The sequence below is a fragment of the Streptopelia decaocto genome (assembly GCF_964273445.1).
Source record: "Streptopelia decaocto genome assembly, chromosome: 2".
NCBI classification, from domain to species: Eukaryota; Metazoa; Chordata; class Aves; order Columbiformes; family Columbidae; genus Streptopelia; species Streptopelia decaocto.
In genome coordinates this window covers 48,647,688-48,673,865 of record NC_138655.1, presented here as the reverse complement: position 1 = coordinate 48,673,865, position 26,178 = coordinate 48,647,688, and the positions used below count along the sequence as shown (strand labels likewise).

The window sequence follows — 26,178 nt, the reverse complement described above, 5'->3', positions numbered from 1 at the left end:
GTGGCTTGGTTGTTGTTTTGTTTTGTTTTGTTTTTCCAAATGCCTTATCTAGACAATCAACTTCTGAGGACAATAAAAGTGTAGCTCTGTGTGTTATAAAGTATTTATGATATTTCCAAGGAATTTTTTCACCCAGGCAGAAAATATCCTTTTAATAAGCCCTTTTTACTGCAAGAAGCTATTACTGGTCTCTTTTTTATTGTTGTTTTCATATTTTCAGCATAAACATAATGGGGGTAAAAAGAAAGAGAGAAGAAAGCAGTCAGAAGACAGATGCAAGCAACAGAAATGTTCTATAATCTGATAAAATGATGAATAAAATTAAAACTGGCTGTCAGGCAAAATGAAAAGCAATTTTGCTTACAATTTTGAGAGTGGCTATGGAAAAGCAGCCAAGCCTATGTACTGCATGCTGTCTGTAGTTTATGAGTACACACAATAACCAAAAAGGTGTTTGGATGAGAAAGAATGCAATGGCAAGTACAGCCTAAAATATTGAATAATGCACTAGACTTCTCTGAAAGCCTAGAGGAAATATTTGAAACCCCTATTAAAACAGAAAAACGAACTAACAAGAGAACTCATTGGTTATGTACTTGGGAAATGTAGAATAATTCCTACTAGAGATCCCACTAATTAGAACAAATCCTAACTGCTGCTGAGGCCTGCCAGAGACAAGGCCGTACTCCCTGCTCTTGCAGGGGCAGAAGTCTTACTGGGGCCAAAGGGACTCACACACAAATACTGAAGGTAACATTCAACCCTCTCAAGATCATGGTGCTCTTCGCTTTGGGCACAAGAGTTGAGATGGGGCTTGAGAAGAGTCTTATACTTGTTTGTCTGGCAGAACTGAGCAGGATTTAATCCTTCTCTTTGAAGCACAAATTAATTTCTGAGGTATTTTCCTCATCCTACAGAGAAACGGGAGACTGACCACAATTTGCATAACACGTGGGAGGGAAGGTTTCCTCTGGGGCTGTGTGCCTGGTGGTAGCGTTCACCCATACCCAGAGGGTTATATCAATCACAACATAGGGAGCTCAGGAACAGACTTTTTCCACCAGGTGGGAGAGACCTTTTCTCTGCAATATGGCATCATTTGCTTCCCATGATCTTTTGGAAGTTTTATTTTTAAAATACCCTGCTCCTGCAAGGACATTTTGGTGACAGCCTCAGTCTCTTCTGCAGCCTCCCTGTGGCACAGTGTAGTTGTGGCTTTTTGTCCTTCAGAACACGCTTTACAGCGTGAGGGAGATATTCCAAAATTATGCTGTTGACGGAGTGTGAAAACCAGACATCAGTGGTATCATACCCTAAGACTGTTGGTCACCTCAATGATGCAGGTCCACTCCTGACCTTTATTCCTCCAATACTGCAAATATCTTAAAAGAGGAAACTTCCTATCTGACAACAGTATAATCAGCACCAAATCCAGTAACTAACAGACACTGTATGTTTATAGTTCACAAGGCATCACATTGTTAATGAGCAGATAAAACAAGAAGAAAGGGCTGTTCTTTGTTTACATCACTCCCTTCATAAGCAACAGATGTCCTGATAGACTAGACTGCATGGGCTTTGTTGGTTGAGAACCTCCCGCTGGCCCTGGATGAGAACCAAGCATCCATACTGATTTTGTTACAATTGTCAGCTACTTTTGTTACTACAAACCATGAACTGTTGCTGACTCATCTGTGGTCCCACGGGCACAGAGGAAATAATGTATGGAGTCATGCAGTGATTCCATGTATTGTTTTCCTCTTCAGATGACTACTGCTTGCTCACCCAAGTGTGCTTTCTTGTGGGGTGCCACACAGTTTCTTGATATCATCCTTCCTTGTGACTGCGTACATGAAGAAATGGCTGTCAGACTGACATTCTTCCGATTTGTCAATGACACTGAATTATTTAAGTGTGTTTTGCGAGGACCAAGATTTAGGTGAAGACAATCCATCCAATACCCAGTCCCGCGTACTGCCAGTGAGACACAGTTAGTTCCCAAAGGCACACAAAGACCGCATGGACTCTTTCCAGAGGGGCATGAATTCTGTGGTGTTGTGCTGTGATCCTGCTGGGTTTCCACATTCTGGGCTCTACAGGAAAAGCCAAGGCCAAACAACCTTCTTGTGTGATATCAGAGGCTCTCTCATGGTTCAATGCACAGACTGAAGTATAGATTACCTTTATATTCTCCTACAGAATTTCATCTTTAGAGTACTTCAAACGTCAGCTGATGACAGATGCAGAAATGCCATTACTGAATACGGTTTTGTACAGAGAATATAATTGTTCTGTGTCTTGTCATCCACGTTGACCCTCAAATTCAAGCCATAGGTTAGAGTGCTGCTCTTATCCACTAGTCTTACTTAAACTGGGGCCTATACATGACAGAGGGCTCCTCTGGTTAGCTCCCAAAAAGCTGACAGGTGCCCTCAGTAAAATCTCCACTTTCACAAATCTTATTTCCCTTATTTTATCACAGTTTAGATTTGTCAGCTTTGATGCTGCAGGGCCAATTTGGTGTGGGTTGTGTTTTGGCTGAAAGGTGCTAGAGGAGGAAAGAAAACACTGAAGAAAGCTATAGCTGAGGTAGGGAATAATTGCTGAGAGTTCAAATAGCATTTACCTACCGATCCTAATTACTGCTCCCATTTTTATGATCCCTGGCAAACACAGTTTTATAAACTGAAAAAAACAAGCTCATGTATTTATTTGTTCTCACACAGAGCTTTTTGTCATGACAGTCTGTAAGTGCCCACCTTGACATGCCATCAAGACTTCCTCCCTTAAAATGTTTTTCTCAGTCTCTTTGGCCATGGAATCTGCAGGTGTCATACTCACACAGTGTGGCTTTGGCAGGGGGCACATACTCCTCCAGCATCCAAAATCAAGCATTCATTACAGCATATGCCATCGAGAATGACTTGTTTCTATATTCTGCTCAGTGAACCAAGATTATCTACTTCACTGTGAAGAACTATGTAGGAGACCATCTCCTTTGTTTGTTCTGTTTTCAGACAGACAAAAGGCAAGTTTGATGAATGACACATGGATGCCACAAAAAGTTGTTAACTAGAACTATTCTATTGTTTCCCACTCCAGAGCTTCACCATGTCTCTGATAACATGGCAAGCCCCCACACTTTCAAAGGGAAACTGCCTTACATCTTCCCCAAAAACCCTCTTCCCCTTTAAAATACAGTGTCAAGGCTAATTTTCTCGTCAGTGCAGGTCGCAGCTTGTTGGTCCAGATCACATTTACAGTGGGAAGCAATGTAATGCTCCCTTTTCATTTCTCCTGGCCTGCAATCACTTCATTTCTGAAGCAGAGGGCTGTGTGAGTCTGCTCTATAAAGCCCTGTCTCATCAGCACTGTTGATGTCCAAGTCATAAGTCTGATAGTAGTCCGGGTATCTGTGAACACCACCTGAGTGAGGCACAGGATAATAATAAAGATGGCAACAGTGCCTATATTTCACCATGTTATTCTTTTTCGGTTTTGTTTTCTTTATTTAAAAGCAGTTGGTGTGCTCCAGCTCAAAAATAATGATAAAGAAATCAATTATTTGACTCTCCCCAATAATTTTTTGAGCCTTATCTTTAATAAGATCTCAGGAAAAGACCTGTTAGTATTCTCAAGTTACTAGCACTCAGCAGCTGATCTAGCTGTCTACAGCAGGGTCCTTCCCATCACATGTACACTTCCAAGTTTGGGTTGGCGATACTAATAGCACACCCTTGAACCGTGTCTCCATTCTTCAATGTGACACTAAAAGTGGACTGTGCTGCTCTGCAGCATTTTGTCAGCTCATAGTGATCGAAAGATCCTCCCCGAGGCTCTTTTCTCCTTAATATCATGCAGAATTTCTGCCTTCCCTTTCAAAAGAAAATTCCTTGTTTAACTTCTCTAGGGTCACTGTATACTGGTGCAGAAAAAACAGGTGGAAGACAGGTCTCTCATGTTAAATTTCTGTACGCTTCAATTCTCCATAGATGATTCACATCACTTCTGGATCAAATTACCTAGTTTTAACTACTGACAGGATCAAATTAACAAGGTAGAATGGAATATGAAATGAAACACATTGTAATGAGGGCGTGACACAGAAGTACTGCTAACAGATCAAACTCTCTTCCCCTCTTCAAAGGTACCTGTACACTCCTGTAACTTAGAGCAGGCTGATAGCGAACAGACAAATTCAACAGGCTGAGCAATACATTTGAAGTTAAGTACACCTCTGCCTTCAGCGATCGAAGGCCTCTGTCTCCTGGATTCAGTCACTTGCCAATTTCAGAAGACACAGGTGTGAAACTACTGTTTCCTAGAGAAATGTGTATTTCAAGGAGCTGACTCTATGAAAGGACTGTCACACTGTGCACACAACATACAATATCAACAACCAAGTTAAGCGGAAACCAGTACATTTCTGTCCTTTGCAAATCAAATACAGACTTGGCACATCCACACTGTGCATTAAAGCAAACATAAAATACCCAAGTTTCTGGGGAACTTGCCAGCCCTGGAACTGAAGCAGCATCCTGAGAAAAAGAAGTTGTTTGCTCACAAGTTAATACAACTCTCCTACTTAGAGAGCTAAACTATCTTTGCATGGCATTATACCACACATTACAGACACAAAACAATTACTGCTCAGTACTGCAAAAATCTGAGATCCATTCTACTCCATTCTATGCAATAAGCTTTTCTTCTTCATCACCCTCCTCCCTTCTGATATACAGACAACAATAGAAAATTCTGGGTAACATCAGCAATACAGGGTCTTGAATGTCCATTATTTGCTTGTGCTCAGCCTTCCTGTACTTCAGTAGAGATGTGTATTATGAACTAAGGGCTTCTGAACAGATTCAGCTTAGGTTCCCAAATAAATCTGATTATTACACTGAGCACAAGGTCCTTTCCTCATGTATTTACTTCTTCGCTTGCTCTAGCAAACACCAATAAGTAACTGCAAATAAAATGCTGCAGAAGGCTGCCACAGTAATACCTAACTACTACTTTTAGAGAAAATGTTAATCTTTGTGTATGTTGAAGTGTTTGCATTGAAATACAGAGTTCTGTTCCCTCATTCTGGATGCTAGTTGTGCTTCCAGCATCACTTAAAAGCACAGAGATATGATCCTGTTTACTGTTTTGTTTGGTCACACTTATTCACGTCAATATTTAAATCTTCTAAGTTTCATAAACTAAACTGGAGCAGTGACAAGCGCAGACAAACAGAGGACTGTTGTGTTAGTTTTCAGTGCAAAGTGACAGGGGTCTCAGATACCTCTACATCCTTTCAACTATTAAGATATTTATTCAGCAATTAAAGCTTTTAGAAATCATGTTCTGCACTTCACCTTACTTAGATGATTTCCCACCCTTTTATTTCTTCCACAGAAGACATTTTACACGCCTGCAAAATTACTTAGGCTGGAGATCCATTTGCAAGTCATAATCTTACTTCAATGAGTAGCATGTTACGGTCAGTAAACTAAATGTTGGGTATACTTCTATGTATACCTATTTTCAAATCATTTGAACAAATTTATATGGTATTTAAACATTCAAAACAGCCAGAGTTAACAGATGTTGCCCTCTAATCTTTAAAGCCTCGTCCTTTACTTTGGAGTTGCAGAAATAGGTATTTGAGATCCCAAATAAAACATAGACTTCTGAATACAATTCTATAAATAGCAGCAATTTGTTTAAGGGCTTGCTATACTTTTCATACAAAAGGATTCCCAGAAAACGCTTTCTGACATAGAAGCTTTGATGGATGGGACCCAGTAGTTTAGATCGAGATACAACCTTGTAGCAAAGCACTGTTGGTGCAAATCTTATACCCTCAAATCTTACTTCCCAGTCAGGCTCCACAAAGCATAAATTCAGAGTCACAATAATTCACTTTTTGTCTCAAATGCAATGGTATAATCTGTCATGGGAAAATGACAACATGCAAACCAGTTCAGTACTATTACAGCTATATATGGAAATCCATTGTGGGAGTGGTGGGTGGTATATGCATGGACCATGACTTGCTTCTCTGTAACAATATTAACTGGCATAACTAGCATAAGGAAAAGGCTAGTTTGTAATTCCAATTAAATTGGTAGGTCTGCCTTGTACTAGTAATTTCAACCTGGAATGCCATGTGCTCCTATTTCCCATTTAAGCCAAGGGGAAAGGGACAAAGAATAGTGAGAAAAGCAGCACCACTAAATAAAGAACTCCTGCTCACACACTCCATTCCTCATGGCTCTAACAGAGGATCTCCAGCAGCATTTTCCTGCACTTGAGCCTCATGATGCTATTTTAGAACAACATGAACAGACAAGGTAGAATTATCCTTGTATTTTTCATGTGTGTTACTTTTTCTTACAGAATAACCTGTGCATCTTAATGCCCCAAATTTGGAAGTGCAGCATTCCTGACTAACAATTCCCTGGTATGAAATGGTTTTCACCTTGTATGCAAAAGTTTCGTTCCTGGATGGCCTGGAAGAAGTACTGGAAAGCATTAGATTGTGGGATGGTCAAAAGAACAAGGCAACGTGGAGAAGGTTAATATTCAGTGAAATTACTTACCTTTGCCTGTAAAGTTAAATTCTTGTCTGAAGTGTGCCAGAAAGGTGTGTTTTAGGGGAGGCAACAGCTGAGCATTTCAGGATCACAACTTCGGATGCAAGCACGTATATCTCACCTTAAGCAATTAGGTTCAATTTTTTATTTAATTTTTAAGTACCTGTAAATCTTCATAACCTTACTGAGACACTGTGAGCATAAATACATTAAAGGCCTAAGGCAAAAAGACACTGTCACATTGGGACTTAAACCCCAGACAGACAGGATTTAAGAGAGACACAATCAGTATTTCTACCAGTCTCTGCAAAATGGAAGTTCAATATTAATAAAAAATTTAAAAAAAAAAAAAAAAAAAAAAAAGAAAAGAAAAGAAGTGCTGTATCCCTTTATCTGGATGAAAACATCGAAGCTACTAATTATCTACATGAAGCAGAGGATTCTGCCAGTAAGTAATTACTTATGAAATGCGATGATAATTTGTCTAACTCATCTACTCTCACCTGGAACCCTCCACATTCAACTCTGCACCCTCTGCACCTTTTCCATGTAGGCTGGTTTTTTCAGGATCAGTAATTTCAAACAGCTTAAAATCTACTCATGGCTTAACAATGGAAGAAATGAGTGGACTTTAAACCTATTTTCTTCCTGAGGGAGCAATGGCTTCCATTAATTTCCTTGTTGGCAATCAAGTAGAATTATTTCCCCAGTTTCTTCCTCAAATCTGTACTGAATAAACATGTCTATTCTTTCACTTATGAATCTTCTAAAAGGAGAGGCAAATAATCATAACACAAGAGTCCTAAAAGTGAGAAACATTAGTTGTTGATGTTCAGATTTTTACTACTCTTAGTTATTTTTTTAAAAAAACAGTAGATCAAACACACAGTTACATCACTTTCCTTTCTACCAGGACAAGAGTCTTCCATATTTTCAGCAAATGTATTATAGAAAGGAAGAAAGGTAGGAAATTTTAAAAATAAATGAAAAGGGGGGAGGGGAGACAAGAAGTTACAAAGACATGGCCTTGAATAACAAGGCAATGTGGGGAAGGTTAATATTCTGTGAAATTACTTACCTTTGTCTGTAAAGGTAAATTCTAGTCTGAAGTTTACTGGCTTTCAGTCTGGGAATAATTTCTTTATGATTCCTCAGCTTAGAGAAAACAGTGGTACTTGTGGTAATGCTAGGAAAGCAGGCTTAGTGAATGAGTTTAATCTTAAATGTCAGGGAGGAAACAAGTCACCAGGCATACCTCAGACTGGAAATAGGAATTTTATTATTTCCTCTTTCCTGCTCTAGCTCACAGAAAACAGTGCAAACTGAGTACAGAAGAATCGTGCCAAAGAACATATGAGGACTCATTTTATGAGATCAGTTTTGGAGTTGCAAATCTTAAGGTAAAGTAACTTTATTTAGCTATCCATCTTTGAATGATTAATCCACTCACTCCATGAACTTCAAATGAACTACATAAATCTCAGCCAGGTCTATGTTAAAAAAAGAAATAGAAATAGGGGGAAAAGTATGAGATCCTGCAGGGCATTTTGCACAGACAGGCTTACTGTATCTTAAAATACTGTACATCTGATGATGCTCACAAGGTCTGGAAAAGGGGAATGCTACAGTCGTTACTTACACAATAATATAACATTACACGTGTTATTTTAGAAGCATTTCACCAGTGTAGCTATTCACATACAAAAATATATACTTCTTGGATCCAGGAGATGATGTACAGTTGAAAAGGGAAAGGAGAAACACAGGAGAGAGAGGAGAGAGAGGAGAGAGAGGAGAGAGAGGAGAGAGAGGAGAGAGAGGAGAGAGAGGAGAGAGAGGAGAGAGGAGAGAGGGGAAGGGGAAGGGGAAAGGGAAGGGGAAAGGGAAGGGGAAGGAAAAAGGAAAGGGAAAGGGAAAGGGAAAGGGAAAGGGAAAGGGAAAGGGAAAGGGAAAGGGAAAGGAAGACAACCATCCATGTTTCTCACAGATGAAAGGCTAGCAAAAATGCTAATTGCAAAGCATATTTTTAATTGAAACATACAACATAATTATACTAGAATTTTAACATACAACACCTTGACAGCCAAACACTATTCTAGAAAATACAACTGAAGAGTTTTGTATTGGAGCCATGTCCCTAAAGCTAATATGCAATCTGATTAACTCACAATGACTCTTCTTTCAGTCTGACTTAACTGCTTATTGAGAAGCAGTAAGAAAGAAGATTCTTTTATCCAGCATTTTAAGCAATGTATAAGAAAGGAGAGAGAGGATGAGAGGTTACTATAATGAACAACTCAGAGCCAGTCAAAAGTTGCAACGTATTTTCACAGAAAAAGATGCTTGCTGAAAAAAGGTGTCTGTTTTCCATTCAAAAAAAGACACTTCCACGGGAGTAGAGGATATGTTAAGAACCATTTTTACACTGAAAGTAAAATTTCTTCAGTTCCAGTGTCACCAAATACAATTGCAATGTGTAATCAAATCTTATCTTCAGTCAATAGCAAAATAATTAATTTTTCATTTGTTCGTAGAAGTTGTGTTCTCTGTTCTTCCCATTCCCCCTCCTCAGAAGGAGGCATGTAGTTCTGATAAGACTATATATTTCATCGTTAAGAGAATAGCTGGCAAGCCTATAAACTATGCAAATAACATTTGGATCGCAAACCACATTTACTACACTTGGCTGATGGAAGAATGATTATTTCATGTCTCGATTCACTAAGAGCACACTAGCATACTGACTACCTCAATACACAACATTTCCTGTATCCTTCATAGCTTCCACAGTTTAGTAAACACATCCCACATATTACAGTAAAAGATTTCAAATCTGAAATTTTCTTCCACAGAGCATCCTATATTTATATATCCTAGAATACTATGGTAGGAAAGGGAGGAATGCTGCAAACATTTTATGGCAATTGTACTGGAGTCTATTACAACACGTGGTTTGATTTTTAAACTATCTAATAGGAGGCAGAACCCCAAGCCTGAACAAGTGTGTATTAGAAAGCATACATTATGCCCTCTATCGAAAATTACGTAATTTGACAGTAAAATGTATAAGTAAGCCCGTAATTACCTTAAGTGTCTGCCACACAGTCAACCCTCTGGGCTCACAAGTCAAAATATTGTGCTAGAGCTCCCAGAGAACAGAAGTAAGGAGGAGAGGGAGGGCCAGGGTATGACTTGAGGGTTAAACACTACCCTGAGCCGCTCCCTTGACCCCACGATTCCGAACTGTGTGGGACTGACAGCCCTCGCATGCGGAACAGCTTCTACAGCTCCGGTTGGGTTATCGGGGCCAGGCTCCCTCGGCGTTTGTGAAAAGAGTTTGTGCTGTCAGTCACCTCTGAAACGAGGGAGTGACAAAGAGGAGTCATACCGTTTTGAAACACAGAACTCCCATGGGTACTACTCACCTGCAAAACGGCTATTTTTTTGGCAACGCATGTGTGGAATAATCCACCCATTCACATCTCAAAAGTTGCAGTGCAATCTGCTTTTTGCGGACAGCAGAGATCCTGTGGCATTTTGCACAAGAGCGGGAGGTTTGCCACGTTATTCTTGGCCAGAGTTTCCTGTCTCCCCCAACTATGCCTCAAGGGTCTTAGCTGCCGTCTTCTGCAAAGCTGGCTACATTTCATGGTATTGTAGATAAACAGTTGCAAAAAAAAGATGTGGAGCATAAAGAATGAAAAGCACTGTGCATTCTTACAGGTATATGAAATACAAGGTTTGCCCAACATGCAAAGACCAATACTGACAGACTGAACATGTATTTATTAATCAGATACATCTGTTAGCCCCTTTCACCACCCTCACAGCATCAGATCCACTAACGGAGGTGTGGTTTCAAAAACATAGTATGAAAAAATCTGTAGTACTCACAAAATTCAGAGATTCTCTTTGATTTTGTATCCAAGCCTATTAATTTTGCAATAGGTAGAATTTAGCCTTTAATTTGTATTGGGCATCTTTCCATGCCTATAGAGGAGAACTGCACAAGTAATTTTAAGCACTCCAAGTACTGTCCATTAACTGAAATGCAACAGAAAAGGCCTCTCACGAAGCCAACTCAGGATACACAAACTTACCCTCGACAATAAATTTGGGCCAGCTAGGCCTGCATTGAGTTGACAGAAAACATTTTCTCTGTGGAATACTAAACACTCTTTTGCCTCATGCCATGAGGGTTAAGTGTTCCTATCACTCAGAAACTTCTTGTGATACTGTCAGTTTTATCCACTATGGCATATTCCTAAAGAAACATTACACAAAAGCTGGAGCATTTACAAAAGTGTTCAAAAAGTGATCAAATTGAGAATGAGACTGTTGCCATGGATGACTGTGCAAACAGCAAGATGGGCTGTAGACCTCAGATTGCAGCTATGTTCTTGGTTCCTATAGAAAGCATCACAAAATCCAGCAGAGGCTGCAGAATAAAACTAAGTATACTGAGTGAGTTTCAGTCTGCTATTCTTGCTGAAGTACCCACCAGGAATAGTAGCACTATTCTAGAGATCCACAGACACAAACAGTAGAAGAGTGAAGAGTGAAAAAGGAAGGAGAACAGATGAGAAAGAGAGAAGCAGTAGGATACTCCAGCACCAGGGAAAATAATCTCCACCCTTCTCAGGCAAAGGGAAAACCACAGCAATACCCAACCTGTTGATAGTGGAAAAGGTGACAGAAATAAAAGGACACTTCCAGAAACAGTCAGTAAGAGACAGGAAAGTACAAAGATAACAAGGACAGAAAAGTGGAGCCTCAGCAGCAAGAATAAGCATGCCAAATAACAAAAGAAAATCAAAGACAATGACAGGTGGAGAGGGTCACAGAAGAGGCAGAAGCCAATTTTAATAAGATAAACTGCATTCTTCCATTTTCTCAGCCTTTGCTCCTGAGAGCATCTGGTATCATGGCAGACAGGGGAAGCTTTTCTCCTTTCAGACTAACCTGCCACGGGAAACACCACAGCCTGGCAGGTGTTTGGGAAGTGCTATTTGGAAGTAAGTTTGTTAAGTGCTGACTATTTTGAAACAATAAAGCATCTTGGAAAGGCAGAGATCTGAGTGCCACAGAAAAGAATCCTGAGAGCAATAATACAAGCGAATGTGAAATTGAACTTACAAGTAGAAATCCTGCCCTCAACAAACTTAATGACATTTCCATTGGTTTTGGTGAAGCAAAGATTACAGTCAACCACTGATGGACATAAATTGAAAAACATTCTCCAGTCAGGCTACACAGATACCTAGTGAAGGAAAGATTGCCCTGTAATGCAAAATATTCTAATCATAACATCACAGGAAAAGCAAATATTAAAATTGTTTTAGGTATTTCAAATGCAGTTTAGAAGAATAATTAGAATCATACAGAAACCTAGGGTTATTGACATATTAAACTAGTTCAGGACAAAGGACGTGTTGCTTAGAAACTGAATTTACAGGAAAGATTAAACACGCTCAGTATTTTGCAAAAATCCAAGCATCACTTCTGGCTATGTATTGAAGTCAGATAATAGCAATAAGAAATAAATGCATGCATATGAAAAATTATTGATGTTAATTTATGTGTTAACAGTTAAACTGATGTGTTGTGCACTCATGCTGAAGCCCACATTTGTCAGAGAAAGGTAAATTAGCAACTGCCGTTTCATTTCCCTCTGCTTTGCTTTTACAGCTGCTAGAAGGTTTGCAAAGTACTTGAAAAACTTGACCCTTCTCCAGCCTCCCCCGCATGAGTCACCCAACCTTCCTCCAGTCATTACCCTGCACTTCCTGCTGGGATCCAGCAGTAAAACAAACGAGAGACACCAGTTCTGGTCATGGTGAGGGAGGCAATAAACCAGTGACAGGTATTTTTATGAACTTTTAAATGAATTCCCATATATTAAACATATCGACCAAGTGCCAATCCGGGTCATTATCCTATGGAGAGTTCTATTTCAAAAGACATTTTGAAGCACTTCAGTTCATTCCCTGTCCTCAAAGTATGCTTTCCTTGTTTACAAACAGGCAAAATAATTTACTGTATTTTATATGTTTCAGAAATATTACAGACAAAAATATTAAATAATTTTACTTGTGCATGTATAAACTCAACATTATTTTTATAACATTCTTAAGAGTATATTTAACCCAAAATTTCACAGATGAGGTTCCAGCATTTCATGTCATTATTAAATCCATCTGAAATACTCTTTGTCAAGTTTGAGTTTTTTAGAAGTCAACTGCTAGGTCACTTTTTATAGTTTGCTTCAATTCACCATCACCATGTATTAAACATGGTCACTTCTGGGAAAACCCCAGTTTATTCCCCCCACCCAAATAAATACCAAATGATGCATCCATTGAGAGAAGTGGTCATGCTTAGTCAGCCAAATTTAGTAACAAATTTACCCTTTTCTGTCCACAAACCCCCACAGTATTTTAGTTCCAAACTTGCCTACTATTACACTAAAAGTACTGAGAGAACTGCTGTCCCCATGAACTCCTTGGGTTCATTCCCCAGTGCACACAGGAGACACAACCCCTTTAAACTTCAAGGAGTTCCCATTGCAGTGTAGAAGAGAAAAAGTCAGAGATTATGGAATAATCATCTCCAAATCGATCAATTTACCCCTGAAGGTAAAAAACTGAAAGAAAGAAAAAAGTTGAATAGTTCCAGCTTGCCTTCTTGAAGGGAAAGTTCCCCCAGGGCATGTTGTAGAATGATCCCCATCTCTTTCTCCTGATGCTTATTAAGAGGTCATAGATCTCAGCTAGACTACAGCATTCCCAAATGACATCCCCAGCTAAGGACTATGACCTCTTAGTACAAGTACAGGGAAATAAAATTAGGAATATTAAGAGTCCACATTAAGAGTTTGCCTCAACTATCAGTCATTTTGGAAAAACAGTTGGAGTTAATGACATATCTGGTGTCTCGCAAAAAACAGAGGAGCTTTAGAAAAAGAAACTGCAAGTTTCAGAATTGTCCATAGGTGCAGCACCCTGTGCCAGGGCTAAATTTCTACATCTGAACATCACAGTGGATTTCCACAACAGAATATTCAGTGCAATAGGTATCTTTCTCAAAAAAGCAAAAGGTATGGCTCAGAACATCCTGGGTGAAATAAGTTGTGCTTCCTCTTTGTCTCAAGCCTATTCCCTCTAACAGTAATAGCATGGAAGTGATTTTACAACCATCTCAGACAGGTTATTATGCCAAGACCAGGCAGGTACTGGAGTATCTTTAAGGACCTTTCCCCTCCAACAATTATTTTTTTTCATAAAAAGCATTTCTTTTTTTACACTCTCCAGATGATGCTTGGGAGGATAAACTGAGCCCACATAGTTGGCGTGTTGGTGAACTACCACATCACCCAGAAATCTTAACACCCTACAGCTGGTTGTATAAACATGAATTAAGGTTCTTCTACAACTGTATTAAGCAAAGTGTTAAAGAGCTGTGGGGCATTTTGTTACATTTGGCTTTCAAGCTATGAATTTAACTGCTGAACATATAAGTAATGATAATCTGTTGCACCTCCCATTCCGTTCATTTCTAAATGGTAATTAAAGCAAGCACCAATAATAAAAACAGCAAGTATTTCAAGAAAATTATTTTAGAAGGAGCAGGAAATTCACCACTTAAAAAGACTAATTTGTCATGGCAACAAGACCCATTTTGTAATACACTGACAATATATTCTAAATATTTCAGTAAAACAGAGGCATAAAATAAACAACAGGTATTTACAGTAACTGATTCTCTGAAACACTGTAGTCAATATAGACTGTAGGTGTATATATGTGCATATATGCAAGACAATCATTATTTTATTTTTAATAGTGTGTCTATTAGAGTCATACACATGAATTCCCATTGTACTGGGTAAAGGTCAGGGTAGCTGTGACCCTGTACCAGCAGCAGCTTTACAATTCAAAGTCTGTATTACTGAGGACTGTGAAAAGCAAGACAAGCTTGGCCACAGGATCCATATTGATTACAACAGTAATTGGAAGCAGCATAGTTATCATAGGGTAAGTAATGACTATTTTTTCTTCTTCACATATGTGCCAGTGTTGATGATTCCCCCTGCCCCCTCCCTTCTCTCCCCTGCAGGCAACCATCTTCCTTGGACAATGAGAATTAGGAATTTCAGCTGCATAGATCAAATAGTGATTATAGTACAGCTCTCTCAAAACTGGAATGAGCTCTGCCAGTTATGTCCTCCACACAAGGCCTGAAAAAGGTCAGTGGATTACCGCATGTCATCACCTGGCAGATCTCAGAAATTGGACCCTCTTCTGAAACAGGCAGGAGATGTCACTCGGGCACTGGGAGAGCATATTTAATACTCAATGGGAAAGACACAGTAGCCAAATGGTAACACAGAAAGATACCCCGTACTGCCCATTTGGAAATGCTCTGTGAGGAAATGACTTGACCTTTATAACACCCAGCAATGGTTATAAATAAATGGAGCAACAGACTGGCAGTGTAATAAAGCAAAATTCTGCATCTAGCTAGGGCAGATTTTCAACTGAGTGCCAGGAAGACACTTGAACTAAGCCTGAAAAAGCTAGGGAGCAAGGCAAGTCAGAGCTTGGAGACAGGGACAATGACGCACAGCTAGTTTGGTAACCACAAAATACCAAAGGCAGAAGAGGAACTATTTATAATATTATCGTGGCCACTCCCAGAGCCTAATGCTGTTGCACTCACCCACAACAGCATGTCAGGTGTGTTTAATTGATGCTTTCACAGTCCAATGCAAAAAAAGCACCACATGGACTTGTCCTCTGTTATAGTTTAGACTATGACCATAAGCCCTACTACTGAGCATGACTTGGGAAGAAGACACTGAAATAAGGGACATTGTTTACATAAACCTCTGAGTACATGTGAAATAACAGATTCTGGATGACAGGTACATTACATGTTTTAAATGTCAAAACGGTGTATTGTTGTCCTCAATATTCACTCCTTATCTTGAGTGAAAGAGTATTTACTTGAAAAGCTTTGAGCAGAAGTGATCAAAAGCATGGTTCAAATGTGTGATGCTCAGGTCCCAGGGTGACTGAATTCATGTTCTGGACAGGAATGGATACCTTGTGTGTATAACAGCACTTTGGCCAAACTCTGCTGCCATACTCCATTTGCCCAGTAAGGCATGGATTGCCACAAGATGAGCCCTAAGAGCCCTGTACATGATGCTAGATTATTTACAAGACAGTTGAGAAACAATTGTACCAAGACTAGACCTGGTAACCCCTGCACTGGGGCTGCCTACACAAAACCCCTTTGCCAATGAGAAAGCTCCAGTCTCTGGTTGAATGGCTCCTCCTGCAGCCCAGGACTTCCTGGGCCGGGCTGGAGGTGCCTCTGTCCATGGTACTCACGGAGGCAACGGTGTCCTCACTGGCGCAGGGACACCAGCTCTGATCCGGTATCTTGCTGTTATAGTGGGAGTTCAGGTTCACACAATGTAAAGTTCTTGGTGGATACATACAGAAGATAAGCCAACCAAAGCTATCCTTGCCATTATATGCTAAAAAGAATCACTGTCCTTTTTAAGTAATGGAAAAATCAGGCTACAATAAGAGGAAAAAAAAAGAAGCAAAACTGAGGAAAAAATATCCATGAAAGATATATAGGAAGCACTCAAAGCCCCTTGGAAGACACCACCACTTGCTTCCTCTCCCGCCTGCAAGCAGAACAAGCGTTCTGGCACTTACAGTTAATTCTCACACATAGGTTTATTATGAAGACACCACCACTTGCTTCCTCTCCCACCTGCAAGCAGAACAAGCATTCTGGCACTTACAGTTAATTCTCACACATAGGTTTATTATGGGGGTTCTCTGAGTAAGAATAACAGTTCCATGATACAGACAGAGGCTGCTTTCATTTACAAGGGGTCACTGACAGATAACTCAGGAAGTGCAACAGGTTGCTTTTAAAACATTCAGGAGGTAAAGATCTACTGGGTTTATGACTGATTAACAATCTCAAGAGCAGAGATTAATGGTTTCCAAGCAAAAGGGGGAGGAGTTTATGCCTCCTTTGCCCATGTTCGCTGTTCATCATGGATCTCTCAAAGTAAGCACAGGGGTTTTGAAGAACAGCAAGAAGGCTATGCAGCCTACTTTCACAGCTTTCACCTCCGGCATATACAAGTTGCCTCCACATCTCAGCAGTACCAAGCTACCTACAGAAGTACTTATACAGAATTTTGACATGAAAATCTAAGAATGCAATTGTCAAGACCTTCATTTGTCCTCCCTAGGAATATGCAGTTCTGCATATGAAATTATGTATGGCAGATTCTCCAAATTGCTATTATTTTAGCAGGCCTTTGCCATTCTGTAACGCATATAAATCTTCCATCCAAGTCCACTGACAGGCTTTTCAGTGCTCTCTGAATTCAAAATTACGATCTTTGGAGGGAGACAGACTATAGCTACCTCCCTATTTCCCCTTTTCCCCAATTTCACAGATCTGGAGTTGCAGATACGGGTCCCAGACCACATCTTTCTGAAAGGATGTGAGTCCATGACTTCCAAACTTAAAAAAGTGCATTGAGCTACTGTGTGTATTGGCTGGGACAGAAAACTGGAGGAGGGGGTCTGCTTTTCACTGTCTCAGTCAAACAGAATGTCATTTTGTGGAAAAGAACTCAGAAGACCATGGTCCAAAGCAAATGGAAAAGTAGAAGCATGTCTCTGTAGTATAGCAACTGGAAAGCCCTCTAGGGAAAAAGAGAGGCCTAAACTCAAGCCTCCAGTCCAAGCACCGTTTGTCTTGCATTCAATAATTGTTTAATGTAAAATCTACATGCAGTCTTTGGTGCAGAAATTCTCAAGAGAAACAGGGTGACTCTCTCAAGTGAAGTAACTGTACTTGGCAAACAGTGCTTGGCAGTGTGCCACTAACTGCAATGAGGCAGATGAATATGCTTTCGGTGGATTTAACTTCTTAGGGTCCTTGTCCTCAGAAGCACTTTTATCAAGTTCAGATTTTTCCCTATACTACAGAAATGACCAAGAAGCCCTGCCACGTATCATTTCTCCATAAAGATAGTGGAAACTGAAAAAACAATGGCAAGATCTGCAATATATTTAGCCAGCTCTAGGATTCTTTTGCTAGCAGGAAGAGCAATTCTAGCTAGGATATCAAAGCACGACAATGCCAAGTGCTCACAAAATTTATCTTGTAGTCTCAGTGTGCACAGCATACATCCTTTGGGACAAAATTCCCTGCAAAGTTTTCAAGTCGTCTAGTGAAGGAGATGGTCTTGGCATTACCAACTAATTCAGAAAGATGGTAGATTCCTGGGCACTAGGAAGAGGAGAAAAAAGGCAAGAGAAGGAAAGCATTATAGTGGAATCCCTTATAACCTCCCATTTGTTAAGTCCATGATCACTCATGGTGCATGCTGTCTGCGAAGCTGTTAGGTAGCACAACCTCTTATTTCTAGACATGCAAGAAGGTGTTTCTCAACCACACAACAGGATGATATCCAAGAAAACTAATTTTGGTCGTAACACAGAAATCTGACTTAGCTAGAAGTTCCCAGCCCAGGGATAGTCCAGTGCTGATGGAGAGCAGCACTCAGAACAACTGGTCCCTAATATATCTGCTGGGATTATTTTCAGATGATATGCCAGAGGAATCTCTGGGCAGGGCTAGAGAGCAGGACTGCAGCTCCTCATTGGCAGGGAACACACAGCTATAGCTAAGAGCCTTTTCAACGTCAGCAGCAACTTAGGGCATAACATGAATGGCTCTCAGCTTTACCTGACGTACTCAACCTGTCAAAGCTCTAGAGCCCAAACCATGAAACTAAGTCTACCTAATCACCACATCAGCCCTGCGGTTGCCTTCAAAGGGCCGAATGTAATTTTAGGACTGTATAAATATAGGAGTAGTTACATTTGTACAGTCCTAAAATTACATTCGGCCCTTTGAAGGCAACCGCAGGGCTGATGAGACCCCCAGTGAAAATGAGTTTGACACACCTGACCTAAAGGTAAAATAAATATTTACCTCAGAACACCCTTAGCCTTGAAGCTAGGACTGCACATGATTCAGTAGCCTGCTAACAGATAAGTTTTGCAGCCTGTTAAGCCAATGGGGCCAGTAGTGAAGTCAAATAACATGCACTAGGTCTACTGACATTCAGGTGGAGGACGGCTATCTTGTGTACCAGCACCTCATTGCTGTTGAGTTATTCAACAACTCAGCCAACTAGATTGGCATGTTCAATGCACGTTTGACTTCAAGCAAGGCAGTACCATACTGTTCTCCTTTTTCTAGTATTGCTCTGGTTATGAGTGGGACTTCTGATGCCAAAGTGACATACAGGATCTTCAAGAGAAGCAATCTTTAGCTGAATGCCTCTGAACAGAGTGAGTCAGCAGAGAGGGAGTTCTTACATATACAGAGGATACTTCATAGACTATAATCCCTGAGGGTTTGGACTGAAAGGTGAAATAAACAGCACAAAGCACTGTGAAGGAAGAAGAGATATAAATCAAGCAGAAGATGAGGAAAAGTGTCTGACAAATTGTGTCCCACCAACAGCATATATGGCAGCATTGCAAAAGGTTAAGTTTCCTTTTGGTAGATGAAGCAGAGAAGGTGATGGCTTATCAGCAGTATACCACATTTGATCCTGCAAGTGCATTCCTACAGTGAGATCTAAACTGACATATGCTAGAAGGGCATCACGTTCATAGCCATGCTAATTGGATCCTTTACTTAGATACACAACTTAGAGGATGACAGTGTGCAAGTGGCTCATGAGTTATTAAATGGAAATGCTGCAGGAAGGATAGAGTGAGAAAAGCATCAACATCAGAGAGAAACACTATTAAATCCATATTTTTATTGCCAATCTTTTGTAATGACTAAATTAATATAATTTAGTATCTCATCTGCCCGTGGTTACAAGTATTGCAAAGAATTTTTTTGGACTTTTTCCCCTGTTTATGCTTTATCTGTATTCCACAAACATCACAGCAATTGTCAGCAATTAACATAAATAAATCATCACCTTTTCAGAGAAAGCTTCAGTACAAGAATTTCAGATGATAGCAAAAAATATTACTAAATAGCTCATGAAGGGCCTGTTCCATCCCCCATTGAAGTCAATGGGAATCTTTTCATTGACTTCAATGGATACTGGATCAGACCCAAATTGAAAATATAATAGTGCACACATTAGGATGAAAAAGCAACTATGCCCTCCTCTAGAAAAAGAATATGAGTTCAATTCAAACAGATTACAGGAAGGAACCAGTTGGAGAGAACTTTTTTCTTCTCCCTTGAAAAAAATGGCAACGGAACAGAAATCCAAGATCCTGAAAGCCTAATCTCACAGAGTTGTAAGTAACTCTCATCCTCCACTATCCTCTGAACAGCAGGGGGGACTGACACCTTGAGAGATTGGGACCACTATTTAATAGACCAGCTCCCCTGTCCCCATTCCTGTCTTTGGTTGGCAGTGCAGAGTGAAGATTCAACAAAGCCATTTTACTCCTTCCACTGAAGTGTCAAATCTTCGGAAGAACACATCTAGCGTTATCAAATGCAGAAACTAGAAGCCCCAGTATCAATCATAGATCCTACAACAGCAAGCCTCAAGCATGTTACAAGGTTGGTAGAATGAGGGGCAGTCAAGACACTCAACTCTCATGTTTCATGGTCACTGTTTTACTAAAGGGTTGTCTTACACCAGTGTTTTGTCATGCTGTTCGTTCCGTCAACATAATTGTTGATTTTACCTGGTATAATTATATAGAAAACAACTCTACAACTGGGTCAACATGCACAGTTCATAAATTCTTAAGTGCAGCTCGCTATGCATCTCACAGAACACCTCCAAAGCTCAGTAAAATCCAGACAAGCTGCAGCTGGCTCAGCCATCTAAAAACTCAGGGTTTGGAGGGCTTCAGAACTCAGATGTGAACTTCAGAGGCTGGCAGTCCTGGTATTTTTGCCTAACAGAAAACTTGGGTAACTTCAGTACTTGAGATGGCATCCAGATTGGAAAGATCATACATCAGGATAGATGATACACTCTTCCCTACTCCAGAGAGAACAAATTTGACCCAAACAACAGAATATCATAGAAGAAATTCCATTTTGGTAAACATCTTGTATGGCACCCAAAGGCACTGGTGGAAGTCCAAGAGAAAAGCAAGAGTCCAGAGCTTGCCTAAAATGCTAAAAGCAAACTTTATTTTTGTCAAATATGTATTGTGCTTCAGAAAAGAAAGGTAAGCTGCCTGGCTGTCAACTGTTTGTCACTGATTAACTAAAAATAATCTAAAAGGATGAGGTTTTCATAAATGTTATATCCTTTGTGTTAGGCCATACATGCTGCTTAGGGCCTTGCATTGAATTCACCTCACTAACTACCTGGATTTCTTTGCCGGAGAAAGAAAAATTGATCAACTCTGGCCATTCCATCCAGGCCCCTCTCTCAACTTAAGGGTTTCTTTTGGTCATTTATATTTAGAAACAGAGGACAGTTGGCTTTTTGTCAACATGGTAGTCCAGAAGGTTTAGGTTTTTATTCACTTCATTAGCTTTCAACAGTCCAATCTCTACTCATTCGCTATCGTGTGTTTCCTTGAAAGAGAGGCAAAGGTATTTTTAGGAACTTAAACAATTTTCTTCAAGATTCATTTTCATTCCCCCATTCTCCAACATCAGATATGTATTCCTGCCTTTACACATGCATCCCAAATCAACTAATCCACCATAACCATTTTCACTCTCATTTACCAACACAACCCTCAGCAGAACTGCTGTGTTGAGGAATGGTACTCCAGGACTCTTCCTACTTACTGTTCCCCCCATCTGCTTTTCTTCAGTTTCTCAATCCAACTGTACAAGCACTGTTTAGTGCATTCTACTCACAGCTTTAAAGCAGAGAAACCATTTGGTAGAAGTGGAGAGGGGGGGCATCAACTAACTAACCGGAAAGGAGAAATGGCCATATCAGATTAAGGTGAAAAAAGAGGGATGGATAAACTGGATCTGAGGCAGGAAAGTGGAGATCCAGAGGATCAGGGCAGGGGCAAGGCTTTCTCGGAGAGGGAAGGAAGAGACAAGCTAAAGCCACTAATTTTTCAACATGGAAAGAGAAAAAGAAAGAAGAGAGGTATGAAGAAAAGGGGAGAAGTCAAGAGAGAATATCAATACTGCCAGAAACTGTGAGCAATATAGAAAAATACATTCTAAAACTATGTAGGAGTGATTAGGGAATGGCAGAACTGACTGCATCTTTAGTTAGAAAAACATTTTACAGGCAAGAAAAGGCAAAGTGATATATTAATAAAAGTAAACATTTTTTGCTGCAGCAGATCTTCATCTTCCATAATGTGAGGTTGGGACCAAATCATTTGACAAATCCACATTACTTCTCAACTTTCCTTCTGCTCCTGCCCACTTATTCCTCTTCTGCTCACCTTCTTCTCACACTTCATCCTGAAGAGCAGTACTGCTGCTCGACTTTTATGTGATCCTGCCAGGACTTAGCCTACAGATCTACTGGAACCAATAATAACTCAGCTCTCCAAACATGAGCACATGCACACTTTCTAAAAGTGTTTCCAAATGAGAAGGATGGCTTTCCTTGTTTATAAAGTCAAAATAAAGAAAAGTGTTCAACATAAGTGCACTGCACATAAATACATTTTACACTGCAGAGGCTAAAATTAAAGTATCACCTAATAAAATATAAAAATGCCTTTCTGTTAATACTGAGTCTAGTTGGACCTACAGTGCATACCATCAAAAGACCTACTAAAACTAACGGGCAAAACTACTTCAGCAGATTTCATGTGGTTTCCCAGGTGAGGGGCTCTCTACAGTCACTTCAAAGAGGAACCCGGATTGGCTACAGGTCCATTCACCCAGCTCTGCTCAGTTCAGCAGTATCTGATCAGCAACTGGTTCTGCCCCTTGACTGAAGCTGAGATTTTATTTTCCCCTCCAACAATTTACTTAATTCCTCTCAACTTTCAGTTACTGATTGCTGTACAGTCATTTGAAGTTAACAGATAGACTAATGCAACATCCAGCCCAGATCTGCAACATGCCATTGTGAAAGTTCGTTCATTGAGTAGTTGCACCCAAACCCCACTTACAAACGTCTTCTGTGTTTACAAGTGATTTAGGAAAATATGTGTATAAGTGAAGTATGGAAAGCCATACAGTGTGAATCTAGAAAGTAGACACAGTGGCCAGTAATAGACAGTTAACGAACACTTTAAATACAGTGACAATGAAGTAATTACCCATACATCCTTCAGTAGGAAGGAAATTTTTAATGCCCCATTTACAGTATAATCTTGTCCCAGAATCTGTTTATGAAGGTCTCACTGAAGCATTCAAGTGCAGGAATAAAATAACTGAGAACAAAGGAGGGAGATCAGAAGCAGAGGATGGGAATCAGAAATATAACAGTGCACAAAGCCACAAAGTGATAAGTATTGTTTACCTGTCAGTTGACATTGATTAATCTTGTGTTCTGTGATATCACTCAGTGACTCAAACACCTGGAGGCAGCTGTCACAGCTGTGCACAGCTTCTTCTTCTAACTCCTCCCCTTCATCCGGCCTTTTCTTGCAGTCTAGCACCTCTCCATCTTCTGCCTTGTCTTCTAGTGCACAGTTAGGGTCTGAAAGAAAATCAAGACCATGACGTTAGGCATCTAAGAAGGGAACCTTTAAAAAGAAAAAAAAAAATCAAGGTAGGTTCTTGTGGTGTGATGAGAAGAGACATATATGGCATGAGCCTGCAGCACACTGTAGATTTTATTGCTAAATAAGCAAAGGAGGCTTTTTCCTGATTTTTTTTCTAAGCTGAATGAAAGGAGAATTTCCCTTCTACTCCCACAAAAGCAGTTCCATTTCTCACTAAAGCAATTCTTCCATGCTTCAATGTTAGGTTTGTCAATTTTATCACAGCTATTGAAGCTGCTTTGATCATTTGATCATTGTAAGAAAGGATAAACCACCTATGCAATTAGTTTTCAATGAAAAGAAAAACCAAATCAGTGAGTGTGCAGGAACTTCTTTTCACTCTTAACCACAGCGTTTCACAGGAAATTACCAGAATTAAAAGACAAACAAATTTGATTTACATAAACATGAAATTAATCTTGACTTTACAACCCATTCCAGTACTTTATCACCACACTATTTGACACAAACAAAGCCCTGGAAAGATTATACCCTGGGTCAAAATGCTACACATGCTTTGAACTCCTGCATGACTTAAGACAAGCCTGATAAAGTTCCTGTATTTGCCAGATCATGGAAAACCGGAAACTATTGTAAAACCTGTATAGTTTTACAGAAGGAGAGCTTTGTCTGTTTGACACGCTGACAAGCATTTTGGGGATAGTAGGATGGCTCCAGCCTCAGAGCAGCAGCCCTGAGCCCAGCTAAAGCTTCTAAACTTGAAGAAACGTGAGGTCTCACCGCCATCCCCTGTGCACAGAGAAGCCACACAGCTCACTGCACGACCTCAGTTCTGCAGACAACCAGCACAGAGTGACATAATGCAAAGTCTAGAACTTGTCCTCCTCTGAGGAAGAACAGAGCAGCTTTAACTACTCTTGACTTTTTGCCCGCTTTACTAAAAGCTTCCTTCAAAAGACAGAAATAAAACAATCTGTCTTCCCTAATAAAGCAAGCTGGCACTTAGTTTTGTTTTTCCTTGGGAACCACAGTACAACAAGTGAAATGCAGAAGAAAAATGGTTGCGTACATTCCAGCAAAAGGAATGCAAGTGTTTCACCACTTTTATCTGCTTGGGCCGCCTCATCTTTCCTTTTAGACATTTGAGAGAGTGGAGACTGAAACAAGTCATTTTAGAAACCAACAACAAACTCATATAATAACAGAAGATTGTGCAAGTACATTGTAAGATGTTATATTCTTTAGCCAAGCATGTTGCTAACCAGGAGTAGACTCCTTGTCCACAGCAACAGAGACGTGGTACCTGTGAACCCACTTTATTTAGCATTGCAATTGATTAGGATCATGCACAACTACTTGAAAGGAGATAAAGTGAAACATGCTAATACTAAATTCACATTAGAATGGGGAAGGGGTGAGGAGGTGGAGGAGTGAGATTCCATTGTAAATCACTCTTCAATCCTCCGTCAGCACCCTACAGTGATGGGGACCCAGCCATCCCTGCATTTGCCACTGTGCGCAAAGCACAGGTTCTTGCTGCTCAACAGTGAAGGTCAGGGCTCCCATCATCTTTCTACACCCCTTGGTCCACACTGCTGTACCCTGCGCTTCAGCTGCTCAAACACAGACAGATCCGCCACCAGCAACTGGAAATGACCCATGTCAGGAAGCCTTCCTCATGCTATGTGGCTCGTGATCAAAACCAAGGAATTTATTTGACAGGGGTAAAGGGCAGAATTTATTTTTACGGGAAATATATTAGAAAGGGAAAAGAGATTAATTAAAAAAAAATAAAAAACACATCCTGAAGTCAAAAATGTATTTGGTGTGCAAAACCTCTGCCCATGCACTGAGTGCAATCCTTGTATGACAAGTTACATTCACAAGGTTCTTTCAAGAGTGAAAACTTCACCTTGAGTAGCTACGTCCAGATAGCAGAGTAGTCTGGACATTTACAAAGCAAAAAGGGATGCTAATTAAATAAAAGGATTTTATGGCATTTCAGCCATTACTTTATGCTCTGAATCTAATAACTCCCATTGCCACTTCACTTTCCAAAATATTTTGCAAGATTAATAACAGTAGTTAGGAGATCACCAGGTTATAAGCAGTCCAGAAAAATAAGTAATTGTCTTAACTGTTGCAAACTGACCCCAACATCATTAAACACTTGTTGGAAGGCAGCATGAGCACATTGCATACTATTAGTTGTTCAGCTCAAGCTCCCAGTTTCATCTCATAAAACTGACAGCATTCAGGGAAATGTGGGCACTGGGTTTGAATTTTAACACAAGTATTTAAATGCTGCACATAAAGTTTACAGACCTGTTTGTTTTAAAATAAGGGTAGTGTCTGACTCTGCTTTAAGCACAATGCTGAAGGAAAAAAAAAAGGGAGGGGAGGGAATTCTTGAGACTTATTATTCAGAAACACTTGCACTTTGCAGGAATTCAGCAATACACACACACATAAGCACACATGCAGCCCTTAGTACACAAAAGCCTAAAGAATCGCTCAATTTAAAGCTTCCTACTTAGAGACCAGTTATTAAAATTAGAATCATTTGAAGACTAATAAATGTTTTGCTTCTCCTTCTGCATTTGCAGATAGAAACTCTACAGGGACAGAAGTCAGTCAAGCTTATTCCCTTCTGCTGCAACTTTAGAATACATGCTCTAGCCAACTGGCACATTTGTTTTTAGGTCAACACTTAAGTGGGACCCTCTGGGACCTAGGTTTGAGTTTAGCCTACGACAGCTTTGTGAAATGAGTTCTGGCAGTCTCAGCCCCTCTCAATGAATGCATTTCCACTGCGATCTCCTTCCGTGAGGAGATGTCACCACCAAAATAAAAATATATTTAAAGAGACAAAATATCATTTGGAC

The 26,178-nt window shown here is 40.1% G+C and overlaps 1 protein-coding gene across 6 annotated transcripts in view; it reads right to left on the bottom strand.

Moving 5' to 3' along the window:
• ZNF521 (zinc finger protein 521) overlaps positions 1-26,178 on the bottom strand; it is a 235,116-nt gene that overhangs the window by 187,039 nt on the left and 21,899 nt on the right. For all 6 annotated transcript variants that reach the window (XM_082044778.1, XM_082044779.1, XM_082044780.1 and 3 more), the window contains one exon: positions 23,089-23,268. In XM_082044778.1, coding sequence (XP_081900904.1) covers positions 23,089-23,268 — 180 coding nt within the window. The remainder of the gene's footprint in view (positions 1-23,088; positions 23,269-26,178) is intronic.